General features: G+C 37.5%; 1 protein-coding gene across 3 annotated transcripts in view; it reads left to right on the top strand.

Moving 5' to 3' along the window:
• The first annotated feature begins 1,026 nt into the window (after positions 1-1,026).
• The window catches only part of LOC126469731 (neither inactivation nor afterpotential protein G-like), a 240,592-nt gene continuing 222,352 nt past the window's right edge, over positions 1,027-19,266 (top strand). For all 3 annotated transcript variants that reach the window (XM_050096932.1, XM_050096931.1, XM_050096930.1), the window contains exons 1-2: positions 1,027-1,139; positions 1,231-1,353. In XM_050096932.1, the coding sequence (XP_049952889.1) occupies positions 1,103-1,139; positions 1,231-1,353 (160 nt within the window). In that variant the 5' untranslated portion in view covers positions 1,027-1,102. The remainder of the gene's footprint in view (positions 1,140-1,230; positions 1,354-19,266) is intronic.

Raw genomic sequence — 19,266 nt, 5'->3', positions numbered from 1 at the left:
AGAGCAATCACTGTAAAGAGTAATGGAAATCTTGCTTGTATTTTCTGACAACATCTGTACAGAGTAAATTGTCTAACAGCAGATAAATAAAAAATAAATAAGTAGTTAGCCCTTAATATGCATTACTTTACAATTCATAAATATGGTCAAAGAGTTTGAACCTTAATAATGAAGTAATATGTTTGTCTCCCTTTTTATTTACATTATTGCCAATGCAAGACAGATCTCATTAAAAAATAGGATATAAATTGTAGCAAAGCACTTGTAAACGTACCTATTTTGGGTAAAAGCCCAATTTTTGTTTCTGATACATGTAACTAATGTGTCTAGTATGTATCTGCCTACAGATTCATATTATGAAGGTGTAAAAAAGTAGGAAATACAGCAGACTTTTCATTTCCATTTGATATGTTTGCCTGAACATCATTACACCTCTTCTGTGGAAATAATAAATTTATATATATATATATATATATATATATATATATATATATATATATATATATATATATATATATATATATATATATATATAATCATTTGAATAAATAATGTAATTACTTTTCTGAATATTTTAGTAATGGAAGAGTTTCTTTTTACTGTAAATACATTTAGTTTGTTGTAGTACTTGCCAAGTAGCAGTCCACATTTGTTGTTTGCTGCATTGTTTATCTTGTGCAGAAATAATTATTATATTCAAACTAGGCTGAAACAATTATATGAATAATTTGCAGGACTGTTTTTGTGTAAATATTTTGATAATGAAGTATCCATTATACTGCAAATAAATTTTTTATACCTGCCAAGAAACAGTTACTATTAATTTTTTGTGACTGTGAATAACCATTTGTAATTTTAGCTGAGGATATTTTTTTGCAAATTTTTAAAGAGAAAGTTTATTAATTTTAATTAAAACTTAACTCAGCCTATATCAATTACTGTGGTTTGGAACAGTGACAGAAGCCTCTTGAAGAGGGAATGGAATGTCAATAGTTTCCCCCTACCCTCGCTTGTGAATCCTGTAAAGGGCTCTGCTGTCTGTAACCACACCCAAGAAACCTTACTGTATACTTTGTCAGTGCAGTGTTTAGAGGAAAGGAATATGATGCAATATTTCAAAACAATTTTAAATATGAACTGTAATATTTCTGTTGTTATAATTGCATTTTTATTTTTGGTGCTATTTTTTTCCAACTAGCATGTGTAACACTTTGATCACATTATTTTCAGTGACTCTCACAGTGTTGATCCTGATAGTTAGTACTCTGTGTAGTTTAGCTTTCTACTCAAAATGGATGAATAAATGGGAAGGTATCATACAACATCCTAAGAGTGAATATGATTACATAATAGGTAGGAGACTTTTTCAATACTGGCTGGTCAAATCTTGTAATATTCAATGCTGTAGCTTTTCCCAGTATACCACTTTCTCACATATACTCTTTGAAACTTTAAATTAGTATTCATTATGACTTTTATTCGGATCTCTCACCTCTGTAGTTCATTATTGAAAAATGGGATTTATTAATTAAATTGCAAATATGTGCTATAGAAAGGAACTTTACCTCATGAGTATGTTTCCACATTCATCTTTGAGAAAACCGAGCTTTATTAATAGGTCTCACTCTAAAATTATCTGGTTCCAACTTAGAAAACATTAGCACAAAGTGTGATGATGACACAAATTTCAGAATATATTGGAATAGTCATGTGCAGTGAATCTTTGAGATTACATTTTAATCATCTTGTCACTAAATCTCAAATATTTCAAGTTAAAAACACATTCTCTGCTTCCAAGCATTGTGATGAAGAAAGTTACAAACTATTTATGGTATCTGTGCTGCAAGATGATTATGTAAAACAAGTTGCTACAAAAAACTATACCCTGCAATGACTTACTGTAATCCCATTCAGTAATAGGTGATTTTATTGAATCTAAATTATATGAACTCCACATAGAGTTTGACACATTAAGTACTTGGAATGATTATCTCCAGAAACTCTACCAGTATTTGAAATGATTTCTTTTTGCAGTCAGAAGAAGTATTTATTTTACAGTATAACTGCTGTATTATTGGCTGACTTTCCCTATATAATGACACACATCTTTTTTGTTTCATAATTAATAATCCAAAAATTTTATTTTCTGTATTTCAATAATTGTATGAATGCATTTTGAACTTCAAACTACATGCCAGTTTATCATTTATTAGTGAGATATATAATCAATTAAGCTAGTTGATATGGCTGTGGTAAGGGGTAATTGTTTAGGAAGTGTTTTGTGTTAATGGTGTGTTCTTACAAATGCAGTTTTTTTAGCAGTCTGTTAAAGCAGTAAATGCAGTTCATTAACCAAGGAAAGAATATATCAGGAAAAGACACTGCATATTTAATATTATAGGTACTGGGATGTGGTTTAATATAAAGTGGGAAGGATTCAGCAGAAACAGCTCCTTGTTTGGAAGACAAAGGAAGGAAGGAAAGAAGGAAGGAAGAAGGGGCCATATAAACATATGAGACATCTGGAAGGACATTATATTCCCTTAGAATCTTATGCTGAGTAGCACACATGCAACAAACATATAAATGAAATCCTAGCAGACAATTTTTGAGAGGATTTTTAATTTATACTTATGAATAATTTCCACAACACAAAATTCTAAGAATGTAATAAATTATTGGAGATTGGGGGGAGTGGGGGTTAAGATAGACAACCCAAATTTTAATAGCTGTTAATAGCTACAGTTAAACATCCTCTGATACTTGGGACAATTAATGTTACTATTCATATTTTGATATGTTCAGGAAGTCACATGTTATACTAACAACATGTCTTTTACTACTTTATTAATCTCTAGACTAATTACACTGTATGCCATTTTTGCAATACAGTTATAATATACTTGGCAAAGGGAGTAAAACTTATAGTTTACTCTAATATACTGTCTTACCTTACATAGTTACTGAGCCACAAAAATCTATAGATCTGCAATGCAATTGTTACACAACAAATACTTTATTCATAATCATGATTTTGCAATATTTTGTTGCAGATAATCTTCTATTACATAAAAAACAATTATCCAAAAAATAATTTTAAAATTTTTAGCAGGAGCATGCGTATTTTTTTCTTTGAAGTCTTTTGGTAGTTTGTCACATAATGTAATACCTTTTCTCAGTTCAGAAATTTGAGATTCAGCTTTACTTTGTCTGAAAAGATATGAACAATGACTGGTTATGGTTTCATAATCAGATATTAAACTGTTTGTAATACAGGGTGATTCAAAAAGAATACCACAACTTTAAAAATGTGTGTTTAATGAAAGAAACATAATATAACCTTCTGTTATACATCATTACAAAGAGTATTTAAAAGGTTTTTTTTCACTCAAAAACAAGTTTAGAGATGTTCAATATGGCCCCCTCCAGACACTCGAGCAATATCAACCCAATACTCCAACTCGTTCCACACTCTCTGTAGCATATCAGGCGTAACAGTTTGGATAGCTGCTGTTATTTCTCGTTTCAAATCATCAATGGTGGCTCGGAGAGGTGGCCGAAACACCATATCCTTAACATACCCCCATAAGAAAAAATCGCAGGGGGTAAGATCAGGGCTTCTTGGAGGCCAGTGATGAAGTGCTCTGTCACGGGCTGCCTGGCGCCCGATCCATCGCCTCGGGTAGTTGACATTCAGGTAGTTACGGACAGATAAGTGCCAATGTGGTGGCGCTCCATCCTGCTGAAATATGAATTGTTGTGCTTCTTGTTCGAGCTGAGGGAACAGCCAATTCTCTAACATCTCCAGATATTGTAGTCCAGTTACAGTAGCACCTTAGAAGAAAAAGGGACCAAAAACTTTATTGGCTGAAATGGCACAGAAAACATTCTCTCTGAACTGCTTATACCAACGTTTAATACACCACCTATCAGGAGGTTTAACACCATACTTCGTTCGAAATGCACGCTGAACAACTGTCGTCGATTCACTTCTGCCGTACTCAATAACACAAAAAGCTTTCTGTTGAGCGGTCGCCATCTTAGCATCAACTGACGCTGATGCCTAGTCAACGGCACCTCGAGCGAACAAATGTACAACTAAATGAAACTTTATAGCTCCCTTAATTCGCTGACAGATAGTGCTTAGCTCTGCCTTTTGTCGTTGCAGAGTTTTAAATTCCTAAAGTTGTGGTATTATTTTTGAATAACTCTGTATATTGGCTTGGTCAGTATTTTTCTGTTAAGAATTACCTTTTCTTCATGTTAATCATTATATATGTCCTTTGTCTTTTGAGGTATTTTGGTAATAATCATGCTTTAATCCATCCATTAGTTATTCTTTTTGCCTGTTGCCTGAGAATGTACTCTATTAAAATGTACTCTTTTAAACATTGTCAAATGGTTAATTACCATGGAAGACAAACAGACCTAGAATTTGGAGGGCATAGTGTGCCTAAGACTGCCTCTGCCAAAGGACATTGATGTACTCATCCCATTTCAGGCACTTATCAGCTGGCATACCTAGAAAAGTAGTGCTATACTATGACTTTATTTATTTTCAAGTTGGCAGAGCTGTGTTTTCTTTTTATCCAAGGCTCCATTTTACTTGTCTTCTTCACTCTATTATTTGTTACCCATTCAAACTCTCCATTAGCATAACCTCCACTTTATCCTTTGCAATTTCTAGTGATTCATCAGTGATTACAATATTGCTGTAATAAGCAAATAAAATAGTTTCCCCTTCAGTGACACTTAGGGAGAAATAATTAATGTACATCAGACCTAGCACAGAACCATGATGGATCTCTGTGGTGTGTTGCTTTAGATCTGAATGATGCTTGTTGACACACTTGGCTACAGCTGAATCTGGGACATCTCAAACTATGGTCTTGGTTTCCTAAGTAGAATTGAAACAGTTTGGTGACTTCTTATCCTCAGTGTCTGGAGTTTAATAATATTCAGTTTTTCATTACTTATCCATCTATGGATAGTATGCACCCATGAATGTTGCCAAAGATACAAGTAGTTTAAATACAAGATTCATCTGTAGTTTAAACACACATATATACATACATACAGTATGTCTTAGTGATGTTACATGTCTGTATATTCGTTTCAATATTCTGTTGTTCAAAGTCTTCTCATTATAACAGTAAATAGTCTAAAATCAGCATTTGTCTAAATAATTTGTATCTCATTGTAACTAATTTCAGTTGTGTAATAACTGATTTTTGTACAGATGCTCTTTTTCAACTTTTCTGAGGGCATGAAATTCTGTTTTATCTCCAGTCTTCTGCAGAAGCCAGTTTCATAATGTTATTTGATTTTAACTTTGCTTTTCCTATTGAAACCTAAATAGCAGCTGTATCAGGCCCAATGTTCATGTATTTATTTGTTGTTTGGGAACTGCTCAGTGTTCTTTATATAATTATCATTGTTTAAAAAATGGATTGACATTGAGCTGTAAGTATTCCCAGAGTTAAAGTAGTGTACTTGACTTTAATTTTTTGCTATGATTTGCATAGTTCCTTTATGTAAGTTAAAGGTCAATTGGATGTTATGCACATTTGTTCTTCACAAGTACTAATTAAGGAATGGACATACATAAAGTATGTTGCTTCAGCACATGGGTTGCTCCGCAGCAAAATTATTCTTTGGAGTGCTGTTCTTATACATATGCATTCTGTTAACCTGCACATGTACTTATGTGTTTCTTCACCTTTGCGTCCCTTAATGTGTCTGGTATTTTACTGCTGACGAAAATTTCACAGTTATCAGCAGATAGTGTTGTTTTCTCAAGCTTTACACTTTCAGGAAAGTCATTTCTATATATGAGAATCAGTATTGGCTCAGTACATTTCTTTAAAGGATGCCATTGCTACTGTATTCTGGATTTTATTTAAGAGAACTCAAGACAATGGGTAAGTGTCAGAACAATAAATACCAAGGTTTGGGTTTCAATCTTCTGGCAATCCCAGTTTTTTTTCTGTCACTTTCCATTTCTTTCACTTCTGCCAATGATTTGCATTTGTGAAAAAAGCCAAGTTTCAGCATAGTTTGAAGTGAATAGTGAATAGTAGTGAATAGTGTTTTATTTGTCTCATAACATACAATTTCTAATCATATGATTAGTGTACAGGAGACACATAAAAAAATGGATAACACAACTTAGGCCTAATTGGTACAAAGAATTTTTAACATTAATATAAACTTTTATTTTTCTTTCCTCCCTTTTGTGAAGGACAGCTAAATTTACACACAAGACTATATGTAACTTTATCCTGCTCAAATGTTCAGTTCATCCATCATGAACTCCTCAACAGTGTAGTAGCAGCGTTTGACAAGTATATCATATAGCTTTGTCTTCAGTGTCTCTAGTTTCATACTCAGAACATTCTTTCCTTTTAGCTTGTTATGAATTTTCATTGCCATATACTGAGGAGACTGCACATATCGGTTTAAGTGATGAGTGGGAAGCATAAAATTGTCTTTGTTTCTCATGTTATATGTGTGATTGAAACAGTTTTTCTCGAATAACTCTAAATTGCTGTGTAGAAAGATGATAATATCATAGATGTACAAGGAGGGAACTGTTAATAACTGTTGTTTTTCAAATAGTGGGTGACATGATGTCCTCGGATGGGTAGTACACATGTTCCTTATTATTCTTTTCTGTAACTTTAGTGTGTGCAATATATTGCTTGAATTTCCCCAAAAAATAATACCATACCTTACAACTGATTGAAAGTGGCTGTGGTATGCCATTTTCCTTGTATTCCTGTCTGTTGCACCAGCTAATATTTGCATAGCAAATGCAAAGCTACATAATTTGTTTAACAGGTAGTCAACATGTTTATTCCAATTTAGATTTTTATCTAGGTTTAACCCTAAAAACTTCACAGAATCCACTTCTTCTATATCCTGATTTTTATGAGTTATTTTAATTTCTTGGGGCTTTGACTGTTTTGTTCTGAGTAGGACCATGTGGGTTTGGGCGATGTTCAATCTTAATCCATTCAGTTGGAACCATGTTTCTAGTTTGTTCATTGTGTTTATTATGTAGAGAGGGATGTTTTCTGGCTCCTGGTTTTCAATTAATACAGATGTGTCATCTGCAAATAAAATCGATGGAACAAATTAGACTGTAGATTCCCCTATAAACAGTTTGGTAAGTCCATTCAAAAGTGGGAGAAAGGCAGGTATTTACAAAACTATGTGTAGTAAAGTGCTGTGGTGTTAAAACCAACATTGGGGTTAAGGAGAGGTTTATATATCTTCCATACAAAAAAGCAGGACTTATATATTTTTAAGAATTTAGTGAAGCAACCTCTGACAAAAGATTAGTTTATAACATGCACTGAAAGATATAAGTCTTTAACAAGCACACATGCACTTCATCTAAACTTGCAATGGTTTTATTTTTTTATATTATGTACATCAGTGCCAAGTTCTTCCACAGTGATGGATATCAGTAACACTCATTTCATTATGTAGTTCAGTGTTTGTGCAGGCCATATCTTCTCAAATTTCTGTTGTGCCTTGTTATTTATGTTTCTGAAGAATACATTAACCAAATTTTCTAGCTTATTTGAATCAAGTTTTGTACCCCTGTGCCTAATATATGCATGTTTTGGTGTTTTTCTCGTAATTATGTTACAGACTGCTCTGTTTTTGTTTGCAAGACTACTATGGTTGTTAATGTTGCTGAGTTGATTGAAATCCACAGATAATTTCCCTCTTCCTTTGGTCAACCAGTTACTTTGAGTTACTTCTTCCAATCTAAACTGAAATATTGACATCAACTTTGAGAATTTCTCATGTGTAGCAGTCTCTATGTAAACATCTTCTGATGGTTCATTGGTTAGCTGTGTAACAAATTCAGACCTTTTTGTCTTCCAGTAAACGCGTTTTATGTAAGTCTTTTTATTTTATTTCCTACAGCTATTTTTAATATTAAGTCCTGACTGGAGTGGCGTGAAGACCAAGGTTATCTAAAACATCACATTTTATTTCTTTTTGTCACTATATAACTCACGGTTAATGATGTACATTTGGTTATGCTTATGGCTGTTGGCTGTATGTATAAATGTGTAGGATGTTCAACAATATGTTTCACAACCCATCTGGATTAACTGGGAATGGTAAATACATAATGCAGTTAGTCTTTCTCTCATTTACCATATCTGTATCCTGCTCCAGTGCATGTCAGTGTGAGTGTGTTGAGTGTAATGTCACCACATGTGTGTACTTAGATCAATTGCCAATGTATCAGTGAGGGTCAGCCACTAGAGGCCACCTGTAGGAAGTGTGCACATGACACAGTCTTCACTGCACTGTCTACTAGTGACTTGTGCCTATATATTCATGAAGCAGTGATGTCTCACTCTCAATATGTTTTATTAGTTTGCACCTCTCACATCAGTTGTTCTGTGTATCACTTATGCTGCACCTTCTGTATGATTCTAATGGCTTGTTACATGTCAGGTCATGAGAGGCTTACATCTACACTATATTTACATCTATATCGATACTCCAGCACTGAAAGACCTGAGTCGAAACAAGGCCCCAGGAGTAGACAACATTCCATTAGAAGTACTGACGGCCTTGGGAGAGCCAGTCCTGACAAAACTCTACCATCTGGTTGGCAAGATGTATGAGACAGGTGAAATACCCTCAGGCTTCAAGAAGAATATAATAATTCCAATCCCAAAGAAAGCAGGTATTGACAGATGTGAAAATTACTGAACTATCAGTTTAATAAGTCACAGCTGCAAAATACTAACACAAATTATTTACAGACGAATGGAAAAACTGGTAGAAGCTGACCTCGGGGAAGATCAGTTTGGATTCCGTCAAAATGTTGGAACACGTGAGGCAATACTGGCCTTATGACTTATCTTAGAAGAAAGATTAAGGAAAGGCAAACCTACGTTTCTAGCATTTGTAGACTTAGAGAAAGCTTTTGACAATGTTGACTGGGATACTCTCTTTCAAATTCTAAAGGTGGCAGGGGTAAAATACAGGGAGCAAAAGGCTATTTAGAATTTGTACAGAAACCAGATGGCAGTTATAAGAGTCGAGGGGCATGAAAGGGAAGCAGTGGTTGGGAAGGGAGTGAGACAGGATTGTAGCCTCTCCCCAATGTTATTCAATCTGTATATTGAGCAAGCAGTAAAGGAAACAAAAGAAAAATTTGGAGTAGGTATTAAAATCCATGGAGAAGAAATAAAAACTTTAAGGTTCGCCGACGACATTGTAATTCTGTCAGAGACAGCAAAGGACTTGGAAGAGCAGTTGAACCGAATGGACAGTGTCTTGAAAGGAGGATATAAGATGAACATCAACAAAAGCAAAATGAGGATAATGGAATATAGTCGAATTAAGTCGGGTGATGCTGAAGGAATTAGATTAGGAAATGAGACACTTAAAGTAGTAAAGGAGTTTTGCTATTTGGCGAGCAAAATAACTGATGATGGTCGAAGTAGAGTGGATATAAAATGTAGACTGGCAATGGCAAGGAAAGTGTTTCTGAAGAAGAGAAATTTGTTAACATCGAGTATAGATTTAACTGTCAGGAAGTCATTTCTGAAAGTATTTGTATGGAAGTGAAACATGGACAATAAATAGTTTGGACAAGAAGAGAATAGAACCTTTCGAAATGTGGTGCTACAGAAGAATGTTGAAGATTAGGTGGGTAGATCACCTAACTAATGAGGAGGTATTGAACAGGATTGGGGAGAAGAGGATTTTGTGGCACAACTTGACTAGAAGAAGGGATCGGTTGGTAGGACATGTCCTGAGGCATCAAGGGATCACAAATTTAGCATTGGAGGGCAGCGTGGAGGGTAAAAATTGTAGAGGGAGACCAAGAGACGAATACACGAAGCGGATTCAGAAGGATGTAGGTTGCAGTAGGTACTGGGAGATGAAGGAGCTTGCACAGGATAGAGTAGCATGTAGAGCTGCATCAAACCAGTCTCAGGACTGAAGACCACAACAACAACATCGATACTCCACAAACCACCATAAGGTGCATGGTGGAGGGTACCCTGTACCATTACTAGTAAGAAATCAGTTTCCATTATGGTCTGGAGGTTTATGAATAAAGCCATCTTTGTGTTACTTGGATTAGTTTTATGTATTACTTGGTTGTTACACAATTGCCAATGAGGATGGTATGGTTTCCACATGTGCAGTTTTAAGTGAGGCTTCATCAAGTTTAGTCATTATAGATGCCATGCTATTGGCCCTGATTGAACAGCTTACTTTGACAGTGACTACTTTGTCAGCTTCCATTAACAGACAGGGTACCATTCCACTCATCTATCCACCTGCATATCTTTCATGTTGCCCCTTTGTAAGAACGTGCACCTCTTACTTTTGGTCAAGTGTGCAGTTTATTGTCCAACTACCATTACGAACAGATGCACGCAATAGTGGCACAAGTTGAACCCTACCAATGCCACAAGAAACCAGCCCAGCCACACAGGGCCTGGGCAGTTGAACTTCACGGTCTTAGCCATAAGTGTCAATTTGTTAGTGATACCCATAATGATCCGACACAATTATCTGTGTGACTCCAGACAAGGAAGTATGTCACAAGGCTTTACTCTGTGAGAAGCCCCAGTGGCAGAAGTTTTGCAACTAGCACAATCTTTTGAAGTTTATTGGGCAGCATGTGATCAAATTGAAGCATGGGGCAATGTGGTAGTAGTGTCACAAGACGTGCCCACTAGGACGACATATAGCTTGCAGAAGGAAGCAACAGTGGCTGTGGTAAACATGCAGGCCCAGTGCCTAGTAGACCAAACCTGGCTCAAGCAGCTGTAACTACCACAGTACCACCATTAGTGTTCTCTGTTTACATCTTGAACTTTTTGTTTTGTCCATCATGAATGTTTGGCATGCCCTAAGTGATGGGATACTTGTAATGATTCCCAAAATACTGACCACATCACCTTCGTGTGTCATTTGCTGAAGGTTGCTCAGCATATGGACATTGATGTAAATAGTTTGACATGGGAATTCTCCCAACTTGTTTATTGAGTTAATTGTTTTTTGCCAAGTGCTCCAGCTACAGATCAACACAGAAGCTACAGTGACATTATCGAATTCTCAAACCTATGTGAGTTTAGGCTAACCACTGTTCCCACTGGTTACATGGAAATTGGTCAGAATATTTCACTTTTGGGAGAATTTACAGCATCTACCTCTTACAGATCAATGGTTTGTTCCATTACATTTTTGGTGGTTGCTGATGCTGGTATTGAGAACTTGTGTGGAATGGATACATTTTATTCATTTGGAATTTCTATCACCAACACAGTTCACCTTGTGTCCAATCAGGTACCATATTCTTAATTGGAAACACTGTGTGAGGAGTTTTTGGACTCATTTTTGGGAGGTATAGGGTGTGATATGAATTTTTCTGCTCATATGCTTTTGAAATCCATAGCTTGGTCTTGTTTTTGTTGTGAACATCCTATACTTGTCACCCCGAAAGATCAAGTGAAAGCAAAATTTGACAGAATTCAATCTCTAGGGGTGGTACAACTTGTTATGGCTAAAGAATGGTCACCTCTGCTGGTTGTAGTTTGGAAGCTGTCAGCAAAACTTTGCTTCTGTGGTGACTTTGGTGCTACTGTCACATGCAGTTGGTTGTCGATATGCATCCTCTTGAACGCCAGGAGGAGCTGTTGGCAAAAATATCGGATGGCCAGTACTTTTCTAAAGTTGATTTGTCTGGAGCATATCTAGAGGTTCCTGTGGACAAAGAGTGTCAGCAAGTTCTGGTTTTGAATACTCCTTTTAGTAGAGATCTATTTGTTTATTAAATGTCTTGGCCAATGTTAAAGAACATCTGAAACTCTCTGGCAGATTACAACTGCATGCTAGGCCAAGACTCTGTTACGATCCTCCTATGATCTTTCACTGAGGGCATCACCCTCTCCGCTTTATCAACATAACTCAATAAATCACTAATATTACCCCTAGAGGCAGGTACAAGCAATTCTCTAACTTTCTGAGGCAACTTAGTTTCCAAACTCAAAATTATTGATTCACTACCTAGCTCTTTGTGCAAATATTTCAGTTTGTTTATCCAAAGCTGAGAGACCTTTCACAGTACCCTTCCTAGAGTCAAATCTCTCTCCTCCCCAAAATTCACTCAAAATTCTCTGCTGCTTCTCTTTGGACCAATATTCATCTAAAAATGCTTTCTCAAAGCTATGCCACAAAGTACAACCATTAGCTACCTAAACTGCTCATCCATAAGCATCCCCTTTCAAAAAACCTCTCACAAATGACATTTTCTCTTTGTCATTTCATGTTTCAGGCAAATCATTAAATTCTCTAATGAAATCCAGTGGATGCACTTCCCCATACGGTTCAAAATTATTAAATTTTTTACAGCTAACAAATGAAGGACTGTTTGGGACACTACATGCTCTACGCTTTTTATTTTGCACCTCTTCCATCTTGTTATTCATTTCAGGCAATTTTGAATCTACATTTTTATTTATTTTTACTAGTTTCTCCTCCACCACTACGGCACACTTGGTTTCTACCTCCGTTTCAAAATAATTTTTAATCTGATTGATTTGGTTCTCAAGTTTAACCCTGTTTTCAGCACAAAATTTCCTGGCAGCTTTAACTTTGTCCTTACACTGTTTTTCAGAAACCTCCACCCTCCTACTATAGGCATCACAAAGCTTCTTTCTCTCTTCTACACATTTACTACTCATCAATGTTAATTTCTCATTAGTGTGATGTAGTACTGTCTTTACCTTTTAATCACAATCTTTAGCTACCACCTCAACCATGTTATTTAATTCTGAAACATTAGAGCTGACTACCTTAATCTCCTTTTAAATTTCTTTCCTCAGTTCATACTTTTAGTTAACCATGTCAGTTCTAATGCTATCAGTTTTCTTTTTCATACTACTAATGTCTTCTTTCATACTACTTTCCACCCTACTAATGTCTTCTTTCATACTATTTTCCACCTTACAATGTCTTCTTTCATACACATACTACTCAAACTACTCATAATTTGCCTTAACTCCACTTCCACTTTTCCATCTGCCACAAACTTTTGCCGTTGCTTACTTTTGCTACTAGATTCCTCCTCTTTAACCTTAACGATCTCATCCACTTCAGTACTGTTTTCATCCATTTTGCTCACATCACCACACAATGTAGATGATGCTTTTATCATTTAATCTAGAATAGGACTTTTGTCCCCATCATTCAAAGTTATACTTATGTCTGCTTTATAACCACTATCGTTTACAGAATTAGTCCCACTTAGGTCTTTCTGTTCATTTAAAAACTTAACATCTACAACTTTGTTCTCAGTCACACTGTCTCGTTTGTTAAGGCCACTCATTATGTATCACTTAATGTAAAATGGTTTTTGCTATGAAATTACCTTATTCTTATTCACTCACCTCCTGCTGCTCTGCTGCTGCTTCAGTTGTCATCTCAATTTGTCATCTGCTGGAAGTTGTAATTCTCTCGGTGAGGTGTCTTGTTTACCTCTGTGTCCACCTGCATGCTGATTGGTTGCTCCTGTACTCAGTGGCTGCTTTAATAGAACCCATTTGCTGACTGACAGCTGTCCTACTGTGGCCATGGAACTCATGTGCTGATTGGCTGTTGCGTCTCCTTCATTAAAACTGTACTGTAAACCACTCGAGTTCACTGTTCAAAGTTTGCAAGTTTTAAACTATTGTGCCCAATTACAATAGTCCTCACCCGGGGCATCATAAGTGACATTCATCTGCTTTATTTCTTTGTTCATTGTCCTCATTGTTGACGTACTGAATTGATACACTGGCTGAAAAAGTGGTGGTGGAAGTAGAGCAGTGACTACTTTAAATGATGTAGCCAACAGGTGCATATTTGCATTTCATAGTTCTTTACTATCACTCTTCACAACCCCCCAAAAATACACAGTTATATGGCCAGTGCTCTATTATTTAACTTTCGATAAGTCTCATTAATAGGTTGCAGGCAAACATCTACATACTGCTACAATAGTTTACTGTTGAACATCTACGAGCAGTAAAAACCTAACCACACATTTCACAGTTTTTCAAATAAATTGAACGGACACTGTCATTGTTTTAACACATGGACTATTGCTGTAACACTTATTTCACAGTTAAGTTGATGCATTGTTGTTGATCTAACCTATACGGGATTCTTGTCTGAAACTTGGCTATGGACTGAGTGTCTTGTGACCAAAAACCGGGCCCTTTGATATCACCACAATAATAGAGCTGGCTTTGCTAACATGTTTTCGAATGGAGCCAAATAGATCCTTTAAGAATACTACTAGTTGTTCCTCCAAATGTTAACAATTAGTACAGAATTTATATTTGTTTATAAGTCAGCAATAGAATTTAAGTTATGAAATAATTACTAATTTCATCCTATAACAAAAGATACTAACTAGTAATAGTCAAAATAAATTTAAAAATCTATTACATACATAAAACTAAGCACAAAATTAGACCTGCTGTTGTAATCTTTAAAACTGAGGGCCAACCTTTCTCTTTTATGAAAATGCAGATTATACTCACGTATTTCAATGGTAATTAGTTAAAAGTGAAAAAATGAATTTTGAGGAGGCAGATGGCAAAACAAGAGGGGAAGTAAAAAATATCCCAGCTTACTTCGTCACAGCTCAAACGCAGGAACTTTGCCTTTTGTGGGAAAGTGCTCTACCCAAGCATGACTCATGACCCATCCTCGCACCTTTACTTCTGCCAGTACCTCATCTCCTACCTTCTAAACTTCACAGAAACTCTCCTGCGAAACTTTCAGAACTAGCACTCCTGGAAGAAAGGGTATCGCAGAGACATGGCTTTGCCACAGCCTGGGGGATGTTTCCATAATCAAATTTTCACTCTACAATTAAATGTGCACTGATCTGGAACTTCCTGGCAGATAAAAACTGTATGCTAGACTGAGACTTCAACTCGGTCCCGAGTTCAAGTCTTGGTCTAGCACACAGTTTTAATCTGTCGGCAAGTTTCATAACAGGACACACCCTGCTGCAGGGTAAAAATTTCATTAAGGAACATCTACTGTGTAACTGGTAGCAGAAAAGGGAAGTCTATAGATGGTGCAGTTAATACTGCTTTTGAATTGTAGAAAATTTGACAGCAAAGTATGCAGTTGTACTCATGATTGACAGTCTTCGGTGGCCAGCAGTGTTCGTATGCCTTTGAGATCTCTCAGGGTCCCCAAATGTCTGTATAAGAGCTTTGTAGATTATTGTAGTGGACATAGCATCCAATGGCCTACAGGACACAATGTGGTAATCAGAAAGGTTACCAAGGACTGTCCTCAAGGCCACTGTTATGCGGTCTTAGTATTGTGCACCTATTACATCTGTTAGACTGGGATGCTACTGAAGGTGTTGTCACATATGCAGATGACATCTTAGTAGTTGTGTCTGCAGACTCCAGTTTGATACTTGAGGAAAACGCAAATGATGTGCTTCCTCAAATGCAGCATTGGCACAATAGCAACAAGTTTACTATAGCTGTTCATAAAACCACATACATACTTCTGAAGGGAAGACTTTCTCTTGTCAGAAATCCTTCCCCAAGGCTTGAAAATACCTGCAAAATGCAGCACTGTTTACACATATTTAGACATTCTTCTAGATGAGAAAAGAAACTTTCTAGAACACATACAATTATTTACTCAGAATGCAGCCAAAGTTATGCATAAGATTTCCTGTGCTGGTACTGCTGACCATAAATTAGTGTTGCATGTGGTGCGGTCATATCACCAAGCTATCTTCAGTGCCATTGTGGGCTTTGCTGCAAGTGTCTGGGTGCATCGCCTTAGACTAGGCAACTACAAAACAATACTGTGAAGAATTCAGTGGAGCATACTTCTGAGGCTCACCAGCACCTTTCACATGCCACCTGTAGAGGATTTACTTGTGATCCTTGGGTATGTCTGATGGATACTTTGGTACATTACAAGGCAGTGCTGAATTGCTAATGGCATTAGCAATATGATTGTGTATATGAGATCAGAGGAATGCATTTTACTGATAAAAGACATTTACGATCCTGAACATTTGATTAATGGCAGTCTGACTGGGACACCAGGAGCACTGCAAGATGTATTTACAGCATATTCCCAAGCATCAGGGACAGGTTCAAACTGTGCAACATTGCCCATACTCAAGGTGTGGTGCACCATGGGCCATATCCCAAACATCTGCATTCAGTGGGATGTACTAACACACCAACCTGTGAATGTGGAGAGGAAGGTTTTGCTGATCAGGTCGTTCTCAGATGCCCATTTTTTTTTAGTTAGAAAGAGACTGCAGACAATTAGACTGTGATCTGCCAGCAATTGTAAGTGACCAAATTTGTGGAATAAAGTTAATATGATAGCTTATTGGACATCTAAAAGGCAACTGCTAACTTCCAGTCTATAAGATCAAGTTGACACTCTGAATATCAAAATAAAGTCAACAAGTCACAAGGAAGCATTTCCTCATGAGGATTGCTGAGACATTCACAATGCACATACCAGTGTGGGTGATGTAGAATAGTGTAGCAACAATAGGATTAGAAGTAGATATAGTTGTAGATAGTCGGCAAACCTGGACTTCTTCTGAGGCTGCCAGTAACATATCTAGTAATGTAAGATGGAAGTTATTGACTTGATGACATCTTTGCTATCTAGATTGAAGGTGAGGACACCTTATTCACATTCCCACAGAACCTCAACTTTTCCTCCATTTGCTTCACCTGGTCCTACTCAACCCACCAAGACACCTTCCAAGATGTTGACTTTCACCTCAGAGATAGCTACATCAGTACCTCCATCCATATCAAAGCTACTAACCACCAACAATACCTCCACTTCGACAGCTGCCACCCATTCCATATCAAGAAGTCCCTTCCATACAGCCTAGCCACCCGTGATCATCACATCTGCAATGATGAGCAGTCTCTCTCAAAATATACCGAGAGTCTCACCAAAGCCTTCTCTGACTGTAATTATCCTCCCATCTTTGTACAAAAACAAATCTCCTGTGCCTTATCTTTCCAGTCTCCCACCACCTCCCAAAATCCCACAGCCCGGCTACAGAGGGGCATTTCCCTCGTAACTCAGTACCATCCAGGACTGGAGCAACTGAATTACATTTTCCGCTGGGGTTTTGATTACCTCTCATCATGCCCCAAAATGAGAAATGTCCTGCCCACTATCCTTCTATCCTTCCCACCCCTCTTACCATGGTATTCCACCATCCACCGAACCTACACAATATACTTGTCCATCCTTACACAACCCCTGCTCCCAGTCCCTTATCTCATGGCTCGTACCCCTGTAATAGACCTAGATGCAAGACCTGTCCCATACATCCTCCTACCACCACCTACTCCAGTCCAGTCACTAACATCACCTATCCCATCAAAGGCAGGGCTACCTGTGAAACCAGTCATGTGATTTACAAGCTAAGCTGCAACCACTATGCTGCATTCTATATAGGCATGACAGCCAACAAGCTGTCTGTCCGTGTGAATGGCTGCTGACAAACTGTGGCCAAAAAACAAGTGGACCACCTTGTTGCTCAACATGCTGCCAAACATGACATCCCTCATCTCAGTGACTGCTTCACAACCTGTGCCATATGGATCCTTCCCCCCAACACCAGCTTTTCTGAATTGTGCAGGTGGTAACTTTCCCTGCAATACATCCTACATTCCCGTAACCCTTCTGGCCTCAACCTTCATTAGTCACTGTCCTCACCCATCCAGCCCCCTCCCTGTTCCCATTCCAGCACTTCACAGCCGTCATTTCACCGCCACACCCAGTCTTTATATTTCTTTTTATTTCTTCTTTTTATTCCTCTCCTTTCTGATATTTATCCCCTCCCCCCTCTGCACCTTCTCTCCTGCCCTCCGTCTAAACTGCAACACTTCACTGTCCGCCACTCCCACCATACTATCCCTCCCCCTCCCCACCACAGCCTCCTCCTTACCCCCACCCAGTCACCACTCCCATCATGCACAGGTGCTGCTGCTCGCAGTGTGGTTTCAGCTCTCTGACACTGCAGACATGTGTGCAAGTTGTGTTTGCATGAGTGTGTGTGTGTGCGTGTGTGTGCATGTGTGTATATGTGTCTACTGCTGACAAAGGCCTTAGTAGCCGAAAGCTATAATTGTGTGAATCTTTTTGTTGTGCCTATCACGACTCAGCATCTCCGCTATATGGTGAGTAGCAACTTTCGTTCTCTGGTATTGTCACTTCGAGCTTGGGTTAATTCCCTTTATTTTATGTTATTTTTTAACTGAATCTTATTTTTCAAATGTTCTGTTTTACTTCTACATCAATATTCCTAATGGCTGCTGTTAAAATGATTTACTATTACATACACAATATAAAACATTGTATGTCACCATGATTAATGAACATGTACAACTTGTTTAGAGTTTCCAGATAACTGGTCTAAAATTTGTAACAACAAACTGAATTGAATTGAGCTCCTTTTGGTCTCTATCAATATTTTTGTGTCTTCTTCTTATGTGGCTAACATTGATGCTATTTTACAGTGATTTTTTTGAGCAACTGACTATACCTGCCATGGGTTGCATTAATTATCTGGATAATACTATTGCCATGGGCTCCTTGTCCACTGATCACTTAAAAAAATTGTGGACTTTGTTTTTTGTCTTACAGTCTGCAGTCTTGCACTGTAACCTCACAAAATGTCAGTTTTTTCAACCACCTATGTTTGTTTGTTGTTCAAGGTCTCACGGGATGGGATTCGCCCTCTGCCAGATCTCATCTCCTCTGCTACATCTATTTCCCGTCCCTCATCCATGATGGAGTTTCAGGCCTTCCTAGAAAAGATAGCTGACTACCATGAATTCCTGCCATAGGCAGCCACATTGGCCCACCTGTTGCATGCCTTGTTATGTAATAATGTACCTTTTCGCTGGAGCCAGGATTATGAGTGTGCTTTTCAAATGTTGAAAGCCAGACTACTCTCAACCCCTTGTTTAGCTATGTTCTCTGTGGATCAGCTCATAGTTTTGGCAACTGATGCCTCACAATACAGCCTCAGCACTGTCCTAGCACACCAATATGCTGATGGCTCTGAATGACTTGTTACTTTTGCCTATAAATCTCTCACTCTGGCCCAGCAGCGTTACTCTCAGGTGGCAAAAGAGACTCTTGCCATAGTCTACGCTGTACAGAAATTTCATGATTTTTGTATGGCTC

Source organism: Schistocerca serialis, chromosome 3, assembly GCF_023864345.2.
Source record: "Schistocerca serialis cubense isolate TAMUIC-IGC-003099 chromosome 3, iqSchSeri2.2, whole genome shotgun sequence".
NCBI lineage: Eukaryota > Metazoa > Arthropoda > Insecta > Orthoptera > Acrididae > Schistocerca > Schistocerca serialis.
Note: the sequence above shows the minus strand (reverse complement) of the source record. Positions and strands in the feature narration are given on the sequence as shown.